This window comes from Ovis aries, chromosome 1, assembly GCF_016772045.2.
Source record: "Ovis aries strain OAR_USU_Benz2616 breed Rambouillet chromosome 1, ARS-UI_Ramb_v3.0, whole genome shotgun sequence".
In the NCBI taxonomy this organism is placed as follows: domain Eukaryota; kingdom Metazoa; phylum Chordata; class Mammalia; order Artiodactyla; family Bovidae; genus Ovis; species Ovis aries.
In genome coordinates this window covers 90,018,531-90,040,216 of record NC_056054.1, presented here as the reverse complement: position 1 = coordinate 90,040,216, position 21,686 = coordinate 90,018,531, and the positions used below count along the sequence as shown (strand labels likewise).

Genomic DNA, 21,686 nt, shown 5'->3' with positions numbered 1-21,686 from the left:
GTTACCTACAAATTTTCAAAAGTTACAAAATCTGATGGAAATGCCATAACTAAAAAAGTGATTTGGATAATGGAGAAACTGACAGTGCATGTAAAAAAGCAGTGGTTTATCTATTCAACAAACATTTACTGAAGAGCCAGGAAGAGTCAGTAAATAAAGATTAAATACTGTTAAGACACTGTCGCTGTCCTCAAGGGATCTGTCACCCAGATAGTAATATAGCAAGCATTAAAAGGTACAGTGAAGCACAAAGGAAGATGCTGTCAATTCTATGTAGGTATTTAAGGAGGGCTTGGAGTGACTTTCAAAGGCACTGATGTTTCAGCTGGATTGGAGAATGAGTAGATACCAAGGTGAGCATCCCATGCAGAGCGAACAGTAGGTACAAACTAAGACAACATAGCTCGACAAACTGAATGGAGATATTTAAAAGATATGCATAGCGTAAAACAACACTATTTTTTCCTACAGATTCTTTCTGCATTTTCAAAAATAAAGGTTTTAAAAAATACATATGTATACTAATCATTTATGTCAAAATGCAATAAATTTTTATTATCATTATGATAAAAATGAGTTGTTTGAAAAACTCCTTTTAAGTTTTAATATCTAATACAATACATATCAGGGCTTCCCTAGTGGCCCAGTAGTAAAAACTCTGCCTGCAATGCAGCAGACATGGCAGATGCAGCTTGGATCCTTGAGTCGGGAAGATCCCCTGGAGGAAGACATGGCAATCCACTACAGCATTCTCACCTGGAGAATCCCACGGACAAATGAGCCAGTGGGCTACAGTCCATAGCCCATTGGACTATAGGTGTTGCAAAGAGCCAGACACTACTGAAGCGACTGAGCACGTACACACAATACTCAGAAGCCACATAAGTAAAAATTCAATTTCACTGCACGGGGCAGGGTTTGATTCCTGATCAGGGAAGTAAGATCTGACATGCCATATGGTGCAGTCAAATACAAACAAACAAAAAAACAAACCAAAACCCCCTCAATTTCTATGTAAACACTAAATATAAAAGATAAATGCACCTCTATATTCGCTCCAGCATTATTTACAACAGCCAAAATATGGAATCTAAATGAACGGATAAAGAAGTGATATGGAGTATGTGTGTACACATATAAACACAAGGGAATATTAGACTTATGGACATGGGGAGAGGGGAGGAGAGGGTGAGATGTATGGAGAGATAACATGGAAACTTACATTACCATATGTAAAATAGACAGCCAACAGGAATTTGCTCTATGTAAAAGGAAACTCAAACAGGGGCTCTGTATCAACCTAGAGGAGTGGGATGGGGAGGGGGATGGGAGGGAGGTTCAAAAAGGAGGGGACATATGTACACCTGTGGCTGATTCATGTTGAGGTTTGACAGACAACAAAATTCTGTAAAGCAACTGCTGCTGCTGCGTCACTTCAGTCATGTCTGACTCTGTGTGACCCCATAGACTGCAGCCCACCAGGCTCCCCCGTCCCTGGGATTCTCCAGGCAAGAACACTGGAGTGGGTTGCCATTTCCTTCTCCAATGCATGAAAGTGAAAAGTGAAAGGGAAGTCCTTCAATTGAAAAAAAAATTACCAGGACTAAGTGCCACAAAGCAAATGCTCAAGTCATTACAAAGCTCTGGTACTCTGAACAAACATATAAGACATAAACCAAATTGATATATACTACTTGAGAAAAAAAAAAGAATGAAAATCTGCCATTTGCAACATGAATGGATATAGAGGGTATTATGTTAAGTGAATAACTCATAAAAAGACAAATACTATATAATTTCACTTACATTCGGAATCTAAAAAACAATCAATAATGGAGACAGAGAACAAAAAGGCAGTTGCCAGAGGGAGAGGTTTGCATGGAGGAAATAAGTAAGGGAAATTAAGAGGACAACCTCTAGTTGCAAAATAAATTAAGTGACTGGTATGAAACGTATAGTGTGGGGAATAATAGTCAATAACTATGTAGCATCTTTGTCACATACCTTAACTGACTTACTGTGGTAATTATTTTGAAATGTACAGAAATATCAAATCACTGTGCTGTATAACAGGAACTAACTTAGTGTTATATGTCAATTACTTCAAAAACAAACTCATAGAAAAAGAATTTAGGGTTGGGGAGAGATAGTCAAAAGGTACAAATTTCTTGTTAACAAGATAAGTACGTACTAGGGATGTAATGTATAAGATAATACATATAATTAACTGCTGTATTTTATATATGAAAGCTGTTAAAGAGAATAGGTCCTAAGAGTTCTCATCATAGGCAAACTTTTTAAAAAACGATTTCTTTACTTTTGTATCTGATGATAGATATTCATGAAACTTACTATAATAATCATTTCATGATGTATATGAGTCAAATCATACACTGTACACCTTACACTTATAGTGCTGTATGTCAATTATATCTCAATAACACTGGGGGAACAACAACTTGATTTCTAAGAGTGTAAATGAGTTCTGAAAGCAAAAACATTTGAGAAGTGTTCTGTTGATAACATAGGGTTGATTACTTACCATGCTGTTGAGTGAAAAGGATTGCAAAATGTTGTATTCCTATCTTTTTTTTGAAGTATATATATTTACATAAATGTATGGCTACTAACTTGTAACTGGGACCACCTCTGACAGTAGTTTTACAAAAGCTTTTTTTCTTTCAATTTTAAGCTCATTTCTATGTTCAAAAAATTGTACACTAGAAATTATTTGTATGAAAAGTAATTTTTTAAAAAGCAAAAAAGGGGCATGCCAACATTTCCTATACAATAAATAATTTTAAAAAATTATCTGAGAATATCAAGAACAGGAGAAATGTCCAATTAAAGAAAACAAAACATCTCCTAATTTTTAAACTAAATTGGGGAGACTTGATATATATACTATGGTATATATATACTAAGATATATATACTATGGTAAGGTGAAGTTTTAAGTGAGCAGTTAAAAGAAATGTAGTTATCGTTAGATGCCAACATGGGGTCCTATCACTGTCATTGTAAACGACTCCCTTTTTATTTCCGGAAGTTAGCAAAAAAGACAGAGTACAGTCAACTCTCTGTATTTGTGGGTTCAGCATACAAGGATTGAAAATATTTTGGGGAAAAAAATTCCAGAAAGTTCCAAAAGTCAAACCTTGAATCTGCTACACACTATTAACTATTTACATAGTATTTATATTAGACATTACAAGTAATCTAGAGATGATTTAAAATATATGACAGGATGTAAGTTATATACAAATCCTACACCATTTCACATAGAGAACTTGAGCATTCTTGTATTTTGTGATCTATGGGGGTCCTTGAACCAATCCCCCTACATGAGATGACCATACTCAGTATTAGATAAACATCTGACAGTCTCTGAAGACGGCTTTGAAGTATTGAGCTGTTCTGTCAATGTAACAATACTATAAAAACACCTTGAAGGAACAGGTGTAACGTAAGTAGTCATGACACATTCATATAATCACTGTGAACTCTAAAGTGTGCTCCATGGGTCTCTTTTCCTCTCATTCTTCTACTGTTTAGTTCCTAGACCTACAGCTACACTCCCACCTTAGGGCTATTGCAATTTTCATTTCTTTTGCCAGAAATGCTTTTCTATCAGAGTTCACTTCCCTCTTCATTCAAATATCACCCACTAAAGTACCCTTCTCTGACTTCCTGACTTCTATAAGTTACCTAATGTACCCTCCATACCCTTCATAATTCTTGTCCCTTTACTTGCTTTAAATTTCTTCAAAGAATTTGCCACTGAACATATGGTTATTGCTCAAGACCTCTAAAAGAATTCCAAGAACGTAGAGCAGAGGTCTGCAAAGTGCTAAAGGGCCAGACAATAAATGTTTCAGAGCTGTGTGGACCACATGATCTCTGTCCCAACTGTAAACTAAGTGAGCCCATGTTCCAATAAGACTTTTTAACTGAGGTTCAACTGACAAAGCTATAAAATAATTAAAGGGTACGATGTGAATGTTTCTGATATATATATATGTATATATACACACACACACACAAACACATCTATAGTGTGAAAGGTTCACCCCTACTGGGTTAACTAACATTATTTTAGATACTGCAATTTGTATTTCATGTAATTTTCACATCATGAAATATTCTTTTGGTTTTTTTCCCCTAGGCCTTAAAAAAGCAGGCAATGGGCGAGATTTGCCACCTCTTGGCATAAAGCATAAGAATTTGTTGTTTGTTAATTACTGTATACCTAGGACTAAGATCTGGCACATACAAAGAATGTAAATTAATGAATACTATTTATTGTTAACAAAACGCTTTCATAACCTCCCTTTTGATCTTAAAATAGGCAGTGAAGAGACTATTATCTCCATTGTAAATGAAGGAACAGGTTCAGAACTTCCTTGCCCAAGGTCACATACTTAAAAAAGGGGCAGCAATGCACTAGACAACTGACTATATTATTCAATACTAACAGGTTATTAAAATTGAGAACTTATATATAGTGAGATCTCATGGGTTTGCCTAATCCTTTTAGAATTTCTTTAAACCAAGAATTGAGACAAAACTTTGTGCGTCAAAGCTGCAGTTGTCACAAAGTTAGGAGGGATAAACAGAATGATAAACAACTTTAAAAGTCCAAATTTTATCATCCAGTCTCAAAACTGAGTCAAAACTAACAAGATGAAATTTAAGAGAGATAAAATCATGGGAACAAGCAGAAGGAGAAAAAGAAATGGCAGAGCAGCTGGTAATTGCAAAAATATTTTTGCTGCAATACAGATGAGGGATGGGACCTCCCTGGTGGTCCAGTGGTTAAGAATGTGCCTGCCAATGCAGGGAACATGGGTTTGACCCCTGGTCCAGGAAGATCCCACATGCCGTGGGGCAGCTAAGCCCCCCGTAACTATTGAGCCTGTGTTCTAGAGCCCAGGAGCACACGCGCTGCATCTATGGGAGCCCACTCGTCCACAGCCTGTGCTCTGCGACGAGAGAAGCCGCGGCAACGAGAAGCCTGTGCACAACTAGGGAGGAGCCCCCACTCACAACTAGAGAAAAGCCCACGCAGCAACCAAGACCCAGCACAGACAAAAATAAGTAAATACAAATTTAAGTCCTTGTTTCATAAAGTAAGTTTCACTGTACATAACATTCATATGATAGTATCTGCAGTAAAGCGTGTATTTTAAAGGGGGAGAAGCTCAAGTCTCATATACAATTCCATCCCTTCATATATTTAAAGATTCTAATAATGTTAATTCCATGGAATGCATTGTATCTCTAACCTAAACAGGGGGAATTTAAAGTCTGTAAGTATCAATCAAAGATAAGTTTTCTTATATTTCAGTTTCTTCTCATTTTCCTTACATCTTACTTTTCCAAAAAGGAAAATAAAGCAAAATATTAAATCCTTTCATGATTCAAAATTTAATTTTTTTATTGCTAATGTTTGTACTGAAGTTTAACAATCAAACCAAGAAGGTAATATATCCTATTGTTTCCCAGAAGCTGCTAGTTTTAATTTTAGTAAGAAACTTTAGAAAATTATTAGAAAAATAAATTTATGAAATTTTTATAAAACTCAAAATTTTAGCTTACTAAATAATCTTTTTTTTCCTTGGCTGTGCCATACAGTTTGTGGGACCTTAGTTCCCTGACCAGGGATTGCACCCAAACCCTCAGCAGTAAAAGCAGACTCCTAACCATTGGACTGCTGAGGAATCCCCCTAAACAATCTTTTAATAACAGACCCCATACTATTCATAACCACCCCATCTATTCATAACCACCTTTTAAAATAATTTCCTTAACAAAAGAATATCAAGTTGAATATTTAACAACTGTCAATGTTGGGAAAGTAATTCCAGACAGGCAATGAAGAAATTTTTCACTAGATAATATCCATATTCCAGTTATCCACAAGACCCAGGTCAGTTTATACTGCCCAAATTTTGTATACTTCAGGAATGAAATCACTGCCAGCGAGTAACCTCTGTCTCCTTCATTAGTCTATTAAGTGTATTAATGACTTTGTTTCTGGGCCTTTACTCACACTGTCCTTGTGCCTCTCTTTCCATCTCTGTCTAAATCAGTCCTACTTTTTAAAGCTGGGCCAACCAATACAATATTGTAAAGTAATTAACCTCCAAAAAAAAATATGAATTGTAAAACTAAATATAGACAATATAACCAATTAAAAAATAAAATAAAATAAAAATTGTAAATGAAAAAAAATCTCCACTCTTGGGTGGTCTTCTGCCTTTCCTGAAAAAAATAAAAATAAAAATAAAGCTGGGCCATCTGTTTCTTTCAAAGATATTTTCTCCATTACTAAAGCCTCAAGAATCCTGTTCCTTCTACCATACTTTTGAACATTTATCACAGCACCTTTGTCAAGACTGAGGCAAAACATTTAAAATACAACATGGATGCTCAGTAAACATCAGCTAGACAAGACTGCTAGCAAGACAACTATGCTTTAAGTTATTAAACTGAACAAACCCTTCAAATTACTGAGAAAATCATTCCTCTCTTTCAGAAGTTCTTTGGGTCTTACTCATCTAATGTTCCCCATCACTACAATCTTCATCAGTACTGATAAACAGAAACAACTTTTTCTTGACCAAAAGTTTTTCAAAGTGACTATTCTGCTTCCGTTTAAACTGATCTTTCAAAGTTTACTTTGATCATCTTTCAAAGTTTCCTCATGTTCTCAATTAGACTATACTTCAAAAAAAGAGTAGTAAATTGCGCTTTCGTAAATGTTTACTTATTTTTATTCTACAACGTTCCAGAACTATTGAAGGATAAGTAGCTGCATTCCTCCTCCAGAAAGAGATACTATTCTATTTTATCCTAGTAAGAAAGTTCTATCTGTACAGAAGTCAGTGTTATTTCTTAAGAGAGTTTTTCCTATTAGAAGATATTTAGGATGTCATTGCTATTGTTGTTATTATTTTGGATTGTAAGACTGTTTTTCCTAAGGACAGTTTCAGGTTCACAGCAACACTGAGAGGAACATACTGGGATTTCCCATATACCCTGTCCCCCTTCCCCTGCCAGCATACTCTGTCCGACTCTTGCAACCCCATGGACTGTAGCCCACGAGGCTCCTCTGTCCATGGAATTCTCCAGGCGAGAATACTGGAGTTGGTTGTTATTCCCTTCTCCAGGAGATCTTCCCAACCCAGGGATGGAACCAGGTCTCCTGCATTGCAGGCAGACTCTTTATCACCTGAGCCCCCAGGAAGCCCAACACTGTGCCCCCATGTGCACCGTCTTCCCCATTATTAAGATCCCCACCAGAGTGGCACATTTGCCAGAACTGATGAATCTACACTGACACATCATTATCAACCAAAGCCCAAAGCCTACATTAGGGTTCACTCTTTGGGGTGCACACTCTATGGGTGTGGAAAACATATCCACCATTATAGCATCATACAGAGTATTTCCTTAAAAACCTCTGTGCTTTAAAACAAAACAAAACAAACAAACAAAAAAACCCTCTGTGCTTTGCCTATTCATTCCTCTCCCCCAGGATGTTATGTTTTTGTTTTTTTCTTTAATACACCTTGCCTCAGTGTAGTTCATTTTCTGGGTCTGGTTCTAAGGTTTTCAGAATATCAACAATAAATTCACTGGGTCAATTATTTAATAGATGCAAGTTCCAAACTGCTGACATGCCAAGTATTTCAGTATCAAACTAGCTCCAGAATTCCAATTTCCCTGCCTTTATCAAACAAAATCCCTGCTAGCTAAGAGTCCCCGGAGGCTAGTGAGAATTTAATTAGGGGTATAAGTTGAGGGGAAAAAAAAAACCATTTTCAGTGATCTCCAGGAAGTGGAATAAAGATTTCACTAAATTCCAAATAAGCTAAATGTTACCTTTCCAGTTTAGATCTGGATACTACAAAGATTCAGAATGTGATTAGGGGAATTCCCTGGCAGTCAAGTGGTTAGGACTCTGTGCTCTCACTATCAGGGGCCTGGGATCGATCCCTGGTTGGGCAACTAAGATCTCACAAGCTGTGCGGCATACCCCCCAACAAAAAAGAGAGAAAATTTTAGACATATATAGTTGATTTTGATTTATCATTATCCATAAAGGCTAAGGTTTAAAAGGATAGATATGTCTAAATTATAATCAACATTATAAAAAATAGATCGTGACACTTTCAAATAATTTGTTCCATGCTTAGTCTTTAAAAAGTCATTTCAAGTATTTCTTAGAAACTGTTCTAGTAGTAACCAATTATAAGTTTGGGTATATGTAGACAAATAGGTAGGGAAGGCAGAGACGTTTAAAGAAATTTCATTTTAAAAAAATTCTACCAACACTAAGGAAAATTGCTTGAAGATTTACTAAAGTAATAATGTAACATGCATAAGAGCTCCTCCTTGTCCAAACTTTAGTCAGGCTCCTCTGAGCCCTCTTCTCAACTAGGCCTTTATCTCGGGCCCCTCTTGTCTATAGCCTGCCTAGCCCAGTCTTAGCAAGAACCCTGATGTCAGTTTAAAGAGAATTCTCCAACTCTGGATATATGATCAAGTTCTACACCCCCAATCTCTGAGGTATAAGTCCTCGATCTGCCAGTGAGCAAGAATCCTTCTACTCTGATGTCTCCTCTTAGCACTTTTCCATTTATGCCCCCCTGCCCCGCCCCAGCCACGCAATTGCTTGTTGGCTATAAATCTCCATCGGTCTTTGCTTATTTGGAGCTGATCTCAATCTCTCTCTCCCTAATACAAAAGTATAAAATTAAGGCCTCTTATCATTCTAGCAAGTATCAGATTGGTTTTCCTTAACAGAAGTCAGCACTGTATTTTACACTGTATAATAGTAAGTAAAACATACTTCATCATAAAATTTACATTTAAAAACCAAAAAATAGCTATTTTATTTTCTCGTTATCTTTCCCATCCATTCCCTTTTAATTTACAACTTCTCTATGCACCAAATTAGAAGGATATCCTTATTCCTTAGTCCTCATTCTGGACTTTCCTAATAAACAACACCCAAGATGTCAATAAAAAGATTTCCAAGTATATACCTTAATTGGTCATTTAGAAGTTCACTGTAAGTGATAAAGCCTTAAGTCACCATTAAAAAAAAAAAAAAAAAAAGAATTGGCCCAATCTTAGTCAAGATTAAAAAAAACTGTCTCATCTAAACTCCAAAACAACACTGATACATGTCTGAAAGGAGGGAAAGAACTCTACTTGGCTTAATTAGAGAATCTGCCTGAATGTCTAGATCAATAACTGAGGAAATATAGAAGTCTGAGATACAATGTTCTAATGAGTCAGGAAGAAAGATTAAAGTGGGTGCAAAGATCACATAAGCAACATGTTGCTGAGGAGCTTAAATTTGTTAAAACCCCCAACCCGAGGTGACTGGGCAGACAGGTAAAAATTTCCAAGTACAATGGCCAGATACAACAAGTATTGTTTTGTAAATAATCAGGACCAAATTAAGAAATGATGGGAAATCCACACTGAATGCCTTGAGTTTCACACGTCAGAAAGCAATGATGCAAATACCAAGTCCAAAAAGGTAGAGTTCGGCAGTGAGACACCACACTGGCTTGGAAACTGATGCAGTCAGAAACAAGAAACATTTCCCCTTTAAGAGATGGTGCACCTGGTATTTTAGTGTATTTCTATCTTAAAGGTGTCTTTTTTTAAACCAACTTTTTTTTTTTTTTTTTAAATCACTGGGAGTCAGACATGGTTTCACATGCCGGCTTTAACACTTAATTACTTGGGTCTTAGTTTCTTCATCTATGAGTATAATATCTGCTCATATATCTAGCACTACTTTGCCTGGAGAATCCCACGGACAGAGGAGCCTGGCGGGTCGTGGTCCATGGGGTCGCACAAAGTTGGTCGGACACGACCTAAGTGACTGAGCACGCACGCATTTTAAGAATCCAGTGAAGTAACATGAGACAGACATAGCAGATACTTAACTTTCTTTTCCTAAGCAAACACCTGCTGCTGCTGCTGCTAAGTCGCTTCAGTCATGTCTGACTCTGTGCGACCCCATAGACGGCAGCCCACCAGGCTCCCCCATCCCTGGGATTCTCCAGGCAAGAATGCTGGAGTGGGTTGTCATTTCCTTCTCCAATGCATGAAAGTGAAAAGTGAAAGTGAAGTCGCTCAGTCATGTCTGACTCTTCGCGACCCCATGGACGGCAGCCTACCAGGCTCCTCCGTCCATGGGATTTTCCAGGTAAGAGTACTGGAGTGGGTTGCCATTGCCTTCTCCAAGCAAACATCTAGATATCATCAAGTCTTTATGTTTACCAATTTGTTCATTCACTCGGACAAAAAGGAGAATGGCCGAAGAAGTAAGCTAACAAATTCCCTTTTGCCTTCATCCTTGGTTGTGAACAATAGCTATACAATTAGAATCACCTGGGCAAGTTTTATGGCTTCCCTAGTGGTTCAGACGGTAAAGCGTCTGTCTGCAATGCGGGAGACCCGGGTTCGATCCCTGGGTTGGGAAGATCCCCTGGAGAAGGAAATGGCAGCCCACTCCAGTATTCTTGCCTGGAAAATCCCATGGAACGTGGAGCCTGGTAGGTTCAAATGACTAACGCCTGGGTTCCACTCACAGACCTTCTAATGTAATAGATTTGGAGGACAGCTTGGGCACCGGAATTTTTTTAAAGATTCTAGGGTGATTCTCAGGTCCTGTCAAGGTTGAAAGCCACTACCTTAGCTAATATGAAGTGCACATATTCATGGTGGACACAAATAATGTAAGACATGCACACAGTCAGCATCCTAGCTTTTCAATTTTTGTAAATTTTACCAGTGTTAGCAAAACAACTTATACAAACAATAGCCCTCAACAAAGATGTCAATCATTTAAAAATAACTATAATTCAAAGCAGCAAAACTGCCAAGTCAGTACTACAGACAACATACAACACAGAATTTGAGAAGGAGATGGATATGGGTTGGGTTGGTTAAAGACAACTACAAGGAAGGGGAAGGCGGGATCTAAGCTATGCTCTACAAAGTGCTTTAAATAGTAGGGGGAGAAAGAAAGAGGCTATTACAAATAAGGGAACTGGTTAAGAAGGAAAAAGGGTAGGAGAAAAAATTGTTTTGTCAGTTTGGCAGACACAGATTTATCTGTGGATAATAAAAGAGAAAGGAAGAGTAAGATGAGTCAGATGGTAGCAGTTAACATCGAATCCGGTTTTACTCTGTAGGTGATGGAGAACTGCCAAAGCCTTCTGTGTGGGAAGCTCCATTAACAAAAATTAATCTGGAAGTACAGGAGTCCTCAATATGGGTTCACAAAACTTGGAAATCAGTCTGCCCTCTAAGAGTTCGTTAACTGTGAAATTAAGACAGGTACTATCAAAGCAAGATACATTCATTTCTTTATTCACCAAATATCTGAAGGACTACTATGAAGGCACTGTTTTAGGTAATGGTGATTCAACAGCACATGATCCTTACAGAGCTACAGTCTAGTGGGTAAAGAGACAACAGATAAGATTAAACAACTAAACTACATGGTATGCCAGCTAGTGATAAATGTTAAGAAATAATTATAAAGCAGGGAAAGGGGATATGAAATGGTTGATTGGAATTGGACACGGTGATCACAGAGGGCTTCACTAAGAAGGTAACTTTTGATGAAATATCTGAAGAAGTGAGGGATAAAGAAGGAAGAGAACTCCAAAGAACAGAGCAAATGCAAAGATGTATTAAGTCAGGATGTGTTTGGCCAGATGAGAATAGGTAGGAGATAAGGTCAGAGAAATAAGCACTAAAGACATAAAACTGCAGGCAGGCAGAGTAACTTTCATTCTGAAGAACATGGGAAGCAACTGGAGGATTTTGAGCAGAAGAGTGACACATTCTCCCTTATATTTTTTTAACCAGATCACCCTGAGTGGTTCCTTGAGGATAGACTGCCTACAGAGAGACAAAAGCAGAAGCAGACTAGAGACAAGGCCAGTGCAATCAACTATTTGGGAAATCACAGTGTGTCCTTTGTGGCTCAGCTGGTAAAGAATTTGTCTGCAATGTGGGAGACCTGGGTTCGATCCTTGGCTTGGGAAGATCCTCTGGAGAAGGGAAAGGCTACCCACTCCAGTACTCTGGCCTGGAGAATTCCATGGACTGCATAGTCTACGGGGTCACAAAGAGTCAGACACGACTGAGTGACTTTGACTTTTCTTCCAGAGAGGTTGAAATTAGGGTATGGTAAAAAACAGTCAAGTTCTAGGTATGTTTTGAAGGCAAAGCCTAAAGGATTTGCTAATGGACCTATGTGTACTGTGACACAAACAGGAATCAAAGACACTAAACTTTTTGGCCTGAGCAACTAAAGAATGAAATGCCATTAACTAAGAAGGGATTACAACTGGAGGAGAAACTGTGATATGCCAAATTTTGATATACATGGGCTTCCTTCCAGTCTCGTACAATCTGTCCACTGCTGTTAAAAGTCAGAAGGCACCCTACACAAAGATTGGACATGGTCTGGGTGTTGGGTATATATCCCTACAATAGGAGAAAATGCCACTAAAATGTTAGACTGTATAGTTAACTTCTCTGGCTTGATTCCATGCTTAAACTGAAAAAAATGGTAATTTGATTTCTTACGTACCTGATCTACTTAAAAAATAATCTAGCCCCTCCTGTATTTATTAAATTAGTTGCTACCCTCTTCTTAAACACTAGTTTCATCAGCCTAGCTAATAAACGTTTGTCCTTACTATTCTGATGAATCAAGCTTCTGAACTTAACCGGCAAAGGATTAAGATATGGAGAGTAGCTCTGGAGTTGCACAATAATTATTGGGAAGCTTATTAAAAATAGATTCCCAAGAATTTATCCCTCCAAATTCTAATGCAGCTGGTGTGAAAATCTTGCTTTTGAAAGAAACATGTAAGCGTTGCTGCTGTAGGCAATAATGTTGAGGTTCTGAAGAAGACAGTGCCCTCAGCCTTGTCATGAGGACTTTCAAGATCTTTAAACTTTTAAGTTATGTTTCTCGACACCTTGGCTTTTTTTAACACCTTGGTTTTATAACACATTTTAAATATGAAAATTCTTAGTGGCGTATTTGTAGAAGCCCAAAAGAGCATTATGCAAATGTGGCAGTAATTTTTTTTGGCTGTGCCACACACTTGCAGGATCTTAGTTCCCAGACCAGGGACTGAACCTGGGCCCACAGTAGTGAAAGCACAGAGTCTTAACCACTGGTAAATAAAACTGAAATAAATAAATAAAATAGCAAAGAGACTGGTAATATTGGCTGCCGCTCAGGGGAACTTGGTGGCTGGAAAGTGAGTGGGAGGGGACTTTCTACTCATGTCCTTTTCTACCATTTTAATTTTATGCATCTGATTATAGCTCCTATATACTCAAAATAGTTTTTAAAAGACTCATGGAAATAGAAGAATAAAGTCTAATGATAAGAATTTACAGGACTGAAATACTAACTGAACATGAGAAGAGAGGTTATGAGTGAAAAAGATGATGACAATGTCCTGAGTCCATGTGACTAAATGAGAATAATGGTGGAAAGAACAGAAATGCAGAGGCTGGCAGGAGGTTCTGATAAAGGGAGAAGGGGAAATAACTGTAGGTATATATTCAACTCATCACCTAGTTCAGAAATCCCCAAGTAGTAAAACTGGCTTATCAAAAAATTATCATGACAAGTTTCCTCTGTCCAAGGTTTTTACTTTCAGGAATTGCTCCACATAAGGACTTTTTTTTCCAAAAAGATGAAGGAATTCGTGCACTTGAGACAGACAAGAGTAATGAAACCTAATTCTATGTGTTTCTCTGAGCTCTAAAGGAAAGGACTTATGAAGGAAAAACTTTTATTAGGAGTTTTGCAAGGTATACATAGTCAGCCCTCTGTATCCATGAGTGCAGAAACAGAGAACTAACCTTACTACTTCTTATATAAGGGACTTGAACATCCGCAGGTTTTGGCATGGGGGGGGTGGGTGTAGCGCGCGGTCCCTGAAACCACTCCCCCAGATACCTAGGGACAACTGTATAGATACTAATTTTGATATGCAATAAGGCTTCAAAACTTTATTGAGTTTACTAGGAAAATGCTCCCAGGGGGATCAAAGATTCTTAGCAGTGCTGTGACAGAGCACCATGACAGAGTAATTGCAGTAGATGCTTAGACACTATGTATGCCCAAAGAGGCACCCACAGTGTGGACATATTCCTGAGCACAAGAAATATCTACAGATTACCAGAAATAATTGGGGAAGGGGAATGAGGGAGCATGAGCCAGGGAAATACCAAAATGAATGAAGCTGTGATTGATTGGTGTCTTTCATGCCAATAGCTTGGGCCTACACTATGTACCTGGTGCTCTGCTAGGCACTAGATTTGCAGTAACCAAGGATTTCACAGCTTTGTTATCAGGGCAGATGTGCCAAAGCAGATAATGACAGAGACTCCTGGAACATTTTAACATTTCAGTTTTTAAAACAGAGTTTGTTTTAATTTAAAGAGTTTGAAAAGTTCATTAAACAGTCAGTTTGATCCAATTCCCCTTACCTGTATTAAAAGAAAACTTTTGAGGTCCACCTATTTTAGAAGAAAACTTTCAAGGCTCAGAGATAAGTGATTTTTCCAAAATCATATTGGTAGCTAACAGCACAGCAAGAAAAGACCAAATATCCTGAGGCTTATTCTTGCCCACTACCCCACAATACCTCATTTATAGTTCTTTAAATAGGGGACTTCCCTGGTAGTCCAGTGGTTAAGGATCTGCCTTCCAATGCAGGGGACTCAGGTTGGATCCCTGGTTGGGGAACTAAGAGCCCACATGCTGCAGGGCAACTAAGCCTCTGTGCCACAACTAGAGAAGGCTATGTGCTGCAACAAAGACCCAGAACACACACCCCCCCACCCCCCCCAAAAAAAGAATCTAATTCATTAAATGAATTACTCTGATTTTTTTTCATTCATGGATATGTTAAAAATAGTATAGTGAGAAAAGCATGGCTTCTGAATCAGACTTACCTGGGGTCTCAATTATTTGACAAATGCTTTGCTTAGCCTTAAGACTAGCCCTAATAAAATAGCTAGATGTTCTTGAAGAAATATAATAAACCTACACTCTTCACCAAAAATGGGCGCCTGAGTTTGTACCTGCTTAGGCTTTGTGCTCCTGTCCAAGATTTTGTAACAGATTATATGAATACTACTCAGCAAAGCCAACATAAGATTTAAAAAAACTAGTATTAATTCTAATGAACGACTTGTTACAAAACAGCCATGGCCATTAAGCTTTAGGGTTTACTTTACTCTAAAGAGTAATCACTCAGGAGGTAACACATAATCAAGGAAATCTACTTTAAAAGTGTAAGTATCTTCATGATCTCTAACAAAGCCTTCAAATTTCATCACCTATTTACATTTTCCACATCTCTCCTATATAATTTTGACAAACCCATTTCTCAAAAAGTGTCTTAAAGATGGTATTATCTAAGCTTAAAGCATAGAGATCCAATTTTCAGTTATGGTACTTTTGAAGCTATACACAAACATTACACTTGTTAGGTTGAAGAAAAAAATGTACCAGTGGCACTTTTTTCAACCCTAAAATTCTGTGTGCATTTATGTGTTTAAAATGCTGAATCATGAATTAAAGGAAACAGTCAGTGCAAAGAATCCAAACAAGTAGTTTACCTCATACCTAAATGTCCTAATTATGGCATCTGTTCATTTTGGTCTTGTAAAGCATTTGGAACCATGTAACTGAAGACTCTAAGTACTAGATAAGTAGAGCTCATTCTCAGAAACTGAACTCTAGGATAAAACTAAAAGTATTTATTTCTGCAAGTTATTACACTTTCAACTTCCTGTTTTATTTAGGCAGCTCATCATGACCATTTCAGGTAACAATGCAGAAGTTAAAAACCCCAACTTCCTCTTTATAAAGTGACAAAAACTTCAGCAGTTAGTTATGAGAATGGTTGATCTTACTAGCTTTTACAGAAATATTTGCAAGGAAATCAGAGGCCCTCACCACCAAATTCAGCTCTGGGTTCACTGTTCTCAGAAAATATAACAAAGATAAAAAGCAGTATTTAAAATATATTTGGCATCATGACACACGTGTGCTACAAAAAATAAAATCAAATGCAGTTGAGATCTTAGTTAATAAAAGAAAAAAATGAAAATTTTACAGTACCCTCAAGGAAGAATCAATATACAAACTAAGGCTGAAAATATCTTTTTTGTAATAGTGCCTTGGTTGTGAAAGCTTTGTACAATAAGCATCTTGCTTAAAGGTAACTTTTTGTTTATGAATGCTAAGGTAGTCATATCAACAAGCCTTTTCAGAAAAATACTTTTTCAGTTCTTGAATTCAGTTAAAAGGCCTGGAGGAAAAGAGGTCAAATATAAAGTTGAAGGAAAATGGAAGTAATCTTTGAAGTCAAAGCCCTTTATTTTCACCTACTGATCCACAATAGAGAAATACATATCAGTTCATCTCTAGGAATAAAAACTCTAACAAAATTTCAGTAATCTCAGTCATATGGATTTATTATATGAGATTTTTTTTATATCAGCTATTCTTAGTTATCTACTCTAATGAAGACAATGCAGTTAATCTAAAACCTGTTTACTGAATATAAAATTCATCAACAGTTTTTGGGCAGTAGATTTACCTAATTATGATTTGTTTGCTATGTCATTATTAAAATTAAACTACAAAAGAAGTATGCTGGGCGATAAGAGAAAACTGGTCACACATCTGCTGCTATAAAATTAAGGCTATTTTTTTAATGTCACTAATTTCAACACTGTAAATATCCAGAGACATCTTAATTTACACTTTGAAGTATGTATTTTTTCTCCAAGTTTAATTAAAAAGGCATTCTAACCCTGTCAAAAACAAAAACCCAACACTGGTAAACTTCAAAGTTTATTATCTTAAATTCCTAGTGAAATTTTGCTTAAGTGGGCCATCAGTTAGGCTCACAAATGCTTTGCTATCCCATGATTTTCACTGTAATTTAACTTCATCTGAATTATAACTTTTTGCCTTTAGAATAAACTTTATTATGTTAACAGTTTTCTCTCTAGCGTAAGTTCACATACAGTATAAAATGTCCTTGCCCCGCTATATCTTACATTTATGAGAATCAATTTCCAAGTAAGAGAAAATCTAATCTGAAGTGTTGTTCAATGGCTTGTGAATGTTCAGCGCTTTCTTCAGCATTTCAGAATGGCATGGTGTATATGATATATCAAGTTATTCCACACAGAGGACTCTTGGATCATAAACAGTCCAAGAAAACCCAGATACATTTACAGAGCATTCAGAGATATACATTTTTTAAGAGTCACTGTGGGAAATTCCTTGTCCTACTACGAATTATGTTATGAAATCATTGTAATATTCACAAGTTCTAAAATCTTTAACCTATTTACTGAAAAGCCTGACAAACTGTTATGAAAAGTTTGCAGTTGTCAGGAAAAAAATTATTCCACCTAAGGTGGAATATTCTCTTGTACTTAAGACACTCTTAAAGAAATAAGCATACAGAAAAAAAAAAAAAGCATACAAATTACACACTGACAAGTTCAACTATAATCAAAGACATCACAGTGGAGCACCAAAGAAAGCAGGAAGCTTTGTCCAGACTTGCATGTGTTAATATTGTTTATGTGCGACATAAAACCTTTCTGGAGTTAAAAAAGAAAGAATTCGTTGGCTAATCTTGTTAAGAAAAAAGTCGAAAACTGTTTTTCAAAAATTATCGTTAAAAGACGCAAGGGACAGAGTCACCGCGGGGGCCGTATACGTACAATCAAAGGAGTGTTACAGAGAAAAGCGTGTTCAGATTCTGAAGCCAATGTCCCTGAGCCTTACACATTTATTACCGCGAGTTAGTTTAGCCGGTAGTATGTGGGAAAAGAGGTGTAGGAGGATAGGTGGCCGATATATTAGAGACCTCTCCCTGTCGAGGAGTCGTGACAGCAAAATCACTTCCTGAGGAAGGAGGAGCAAAAGGGAAGTTAAGAGGCCACCCTGACCAGGAAGTGACTCGCCCTAAACTAGCCCCAATCATATCTAAAAATGGGGGGATGGGGTGAGCCCCAACCGCTGAAGGCGGTAAAATAATTGCTTCTTGATTCGTCGCGACATCATCATCGTCCCCTTTCTCAAATACAAAAAAGGTCCACAGTCACAGTTCAATAACGGAAGGTCTCTTCTCTCGCAGGAAGGTCACCAGGTTGTGCCTCAGGCCCAGGAGTAAAAGAGAGTTGAGGAATGGGGAACTGGGGCCACCGTGAGGCAGACGAAAGCCCCTAAAAGGGCAGCGAAACGTCCCGACTGCGGGGACGGTATGCCGGCACAGACCGAGAAGCTTTCTTCTCCTGAGTGCACTGCCGGGGTTCCCACCCCAGTCAGGTCGGGCCTCCCTGCCCTGTCCCGGGAAGAGGCAAGAGAGAGAGGCGAACCCCTTACCTTCTCCTCATCCGACACCCGATCCTCGAAGTCGGCCATCTTGGGCTGCTCTGGCCCAGCCCGGCCCTGGCGCGAAGGAGGCTGGGAAGAAAGCCGAGTGATGGAATCACAGCGAGGGGCGTCGGAAGGACCCGCCCGGAAACGCCGACCGCGAGAGCGCCATGTCAGTTACGGGCGGGGGTGATGGCCCCGGGCCTCGGCGCCCAAGGAAGTCGGCTAACTTTAATTTTAAATCTGTCTTTCTCACTGAGTTACATTCATTTCCCCACTTATTTTGGGGACGTTGGGAGCGTGTTTCGACTGGAATTGCCAGAGCTGCAGCCATTTCCCTATTCATCTATGGGACGTTGGGAGAGTGTTTTGACTGGTATTGGCGCCCGAGCTCCAGCCGACCAAATTGCCGTCGCTACTCCTGTAGATTTTCCCAGTATCAGTGCTCTCCATGATAGCCGAGCCCAAAGGGCTTAGTGCTGCTCGGACTCTGGAACGGTTGGTGGGTTTTTCAACCCTAGGAATGGGGTGGAAGGCGATCCTTATTCGTCTGGAGGCTAAAACACTTCACTCCGGGGGTCACAGTTCAGTTCCTCCAGAATAGGTGCCGCCATCCGCCCTTTCCCTCCCTCGGAAGGAATAGGTAGCTCAGTCCTGGGGCGTTCCTCCACTTTCCAGGTCTTCGTCCCCGTTCCCTGGGACTATCAGTTTTCACGGAGACCAACTTTAGGTCCGCCACTATCCCAGGATTCCCGACTCCCGCTTTCCTGCCCTTCTCCCCTCCCAACTCCCGGCGCTAGCGGGAGCGGCAAGATGGCGGACAGTGACGGCTTAGGTGAAGCAGCGATTGCTGCAGCGTCTCCTCCTGCCCCTGTTCCCGGCTTAAGCCCGCCGCTGGGCTGGAGGGAGCGGCTGCGGGCTGGTCTGGCGGGGATTGGGGCCTCACTGTGGTTCGTGGCGGGGCTGGGGCTGCTTTACGCTCTGAGGGTCCCGCTGAGGCTGTGTGACAATTTGGCAGCGGGTGAGAGGCCCAGAGCTCCCCGGGGACGGGCGGCGGTCCGGGTAGGGGGCAGTTAGAGGTGTCGGGGGCAAAGGCCAAAGCGCTGAGATTTCCTTATCACTGGAGGGCCTCAGAGAATGAGTTAGTTTAAGCGACCGAGTGGATTCTTTTTCTCTGAGGCCGCAGCTGATTGTCAAACTTGAGCTGCAGCCGCCGGCTCCTCCCGGAACTCTTAAGATCCGCCCTCTCTCGTGTGCCCTCTTGCGCCCTAAGAGAAACCATCTGACAAGCTGTAAGCTTCAGGTGATAGGACAGATGAGAGCAATTTCAGACCTGGATGCAGAATTTATGTACACCCTTTGAGTCTCCCGCCACTCAGCTGAGAGAACCCACACCCAGACAACAAAACATCTAACAGAAAACATCACGATCGTAGCCAACTATTCTCATGTTTTAAAATAGCGTTGTCAAGAAATAGTTTCCGATATATTTTTGTCCGTTCTCTGTTTTAGGCTTTATCTTGAGTAATAAAATAGAACAATACGGGAAGTAAAGAGAAAGAGAGCCACAAACAGTAGTGGGTACTTTCCTTAGTTCTTTCTTTCAACATTGGTAGAGAGCTTGCTGTGTAGTGTGGGCTGAAGACCCAAAGACATCTAAGAGGTGACGATCCCTTGGATTCTGCAAATATCCTTTAGCTGTAGCCGGGTCAGAGTGGATGCGAGCCAGGGCCTCTTACCATGTCATTACAAATCGGCAACCTCAGATTAAAGTGAATATTTCTATTGTGTGACGATTTTGTCTGTCAGTGCTGTTTTATTTTTCTGTAGAAAGAGGAGGCAAGTGTTCCGTTTTCTATTCTGTGAGATAACATGAAAGACTGAGATAATATTCTGAAATATTTGGACTTTTTAAGAACTGAGTATGTAAATCCAGAGACAACTAACACACTAAAACAAGCTAGATAAATTGACCTTCCTAGACTGTTTGAAAAAGCTAATTTGGTGTTACAGGTTAATGAAGTGTTTACTAGTGGTTTGTACGCTCAGTGAAATGTTACTCATTGAGTTCTTTTTTTTTTTACGTATTAATTAGATATGCCATTCAGCTGAGAGTCAGTGACTTTACAGATTTTTATTTCTTTCTAAAACCCAAAGTATTTATGAGACTGTTATTTGAAGTGAAGAGTCTGGTCCAGGTTTTCAGTGAATCAGATATAGGAACCATTTAGTGTGCTGTTCTCTTTGGGCTATTTTGCTTCTCTAGGTGACCTGTCAAATACTACACTATTTCCTTCTCTCTAATTTGAAACACTGATTTGGATGTCACCAAAATAATTAGAAAATAGTTTTAATCCTCCTTTGTAATATATGTGGTGGAACTGCAAAAGTTCTTGTCTAAATTATGATGTTCTTGGTTTTATTCTCAACAGGAAGCTAAATGATCTCCTTACATGTGTGAAGGCATTTTTAAGATATGATACAATGAGAATGCAAAGTAGCATTTTAAAAAGTTACAACTTTTTCAAATGAATCTCATACTAGATATTAATCTACTTATATTCCTCCACTCATAAAGACACCTACATATTTGTAACTTCAATACTTTTAAACGTTGATTTGTGTTTTTTTTTGTTTTTTGTTTTTTTTTGGCAGTGACAGTATTTTTAAATTCATTGACACCCAGATTCTATGTGGCACTTACAGGGACATCTTCTCTAATATCAGGACTAATATTTGTAAGTAGTTTCCATTTCCTTCATGCTTTGGTGTTTATCTAAAAATCAAATCTCTTTAAATGGTTATAATAATTATAAATACTTATAGATTAGCATTCTTAAAATGTGAAAACATTTTAAAAAACACTGCAACCTCCTCTCTACTTTTAGAGATTGGTAGTATTCATTTGTATATAAAAGACTGTATGTTGTGGGGAGTGTAGCGGGAGGCGAATTCCCCAACTAAATGCTCATAAGCTTGGCGTAGTAACAAAAATGAGTAAAATGGGCAGAGTGTAAAAAATAAAATTTTTATTTACTTTGAAGACTCGATAATCTGGACAGTACATGTTCCTTCTAGAAAAGGCTATGGTCCTTCTAGATAATTGTTGCCATGTAGATTTGCAGACCGTATTACTAGAACTTTCAGTTTTTTCAAATGATTTCAAGAAAACCTGGATGTAAAGTTTTTATCTTAAGTTTTCC

General features: G+C 38.7%; 2 protein-coding genes across 13 annotated transcripts in view; one reads left to right on the top strand and one right to left on the bottom strand.

Moving 5' to 3' along the window:
- CAPZA1 (capping actin protein of muscle Z-line subunit alpha 1) overlaps positions 1–18,544 on the bottom strand; it is a 42,602-nt gene extending 24,058 nt beyond the window's left edge. Inside the window, exon 1 of the mRNA XM_004002331.5 lies at positions 18,493–18,544. Within this exon, the coding sequence (XP_004002380.1) occupies positions 18,493–18,531 (39 nt within the window). The 5' untranslated portion in view covers positions 18,532–18,544. The remainder of the gene's footprint in view (positions 1–18,492) is intronic.
- A 114-nt stretch (positions 18,545–18,658) lies between these two features.
- The window catches only part of ST7L (suppression of tumorigenicity 7 like), an 89,210-nt gene continuing 86,182 nt past the window's right edge, over positions 18,659–21,686 (top strand). For 7 of the 12 annotated variants that reach the window (XR_006060391.2, XR_009599920.1, XM_042252496.2 and 4 more), the window contains exons 1-2: positions 19,279–19,504; positions 21,139–21,221. Coding sequence is in view for 8 of the 12 variants with exons in the window: in XM_042252496.2 (XP_042108430.1) it covers positions 19,297–19,504; positions 21,139–21,221 (291 nt within the window). In the remaining 4 variants the exon portion in view is untranslated. Of the gene's footprint in view, positions 18,986–19,278; positions 20,147–21,138; positions 21,222–21,686 lie in introns of those variants that run through there. The other 5 variants (XM_060412696.1, XM_060412698.1, XM_012178666.5 and 2 more) reach the window with 3 other exon arrangements.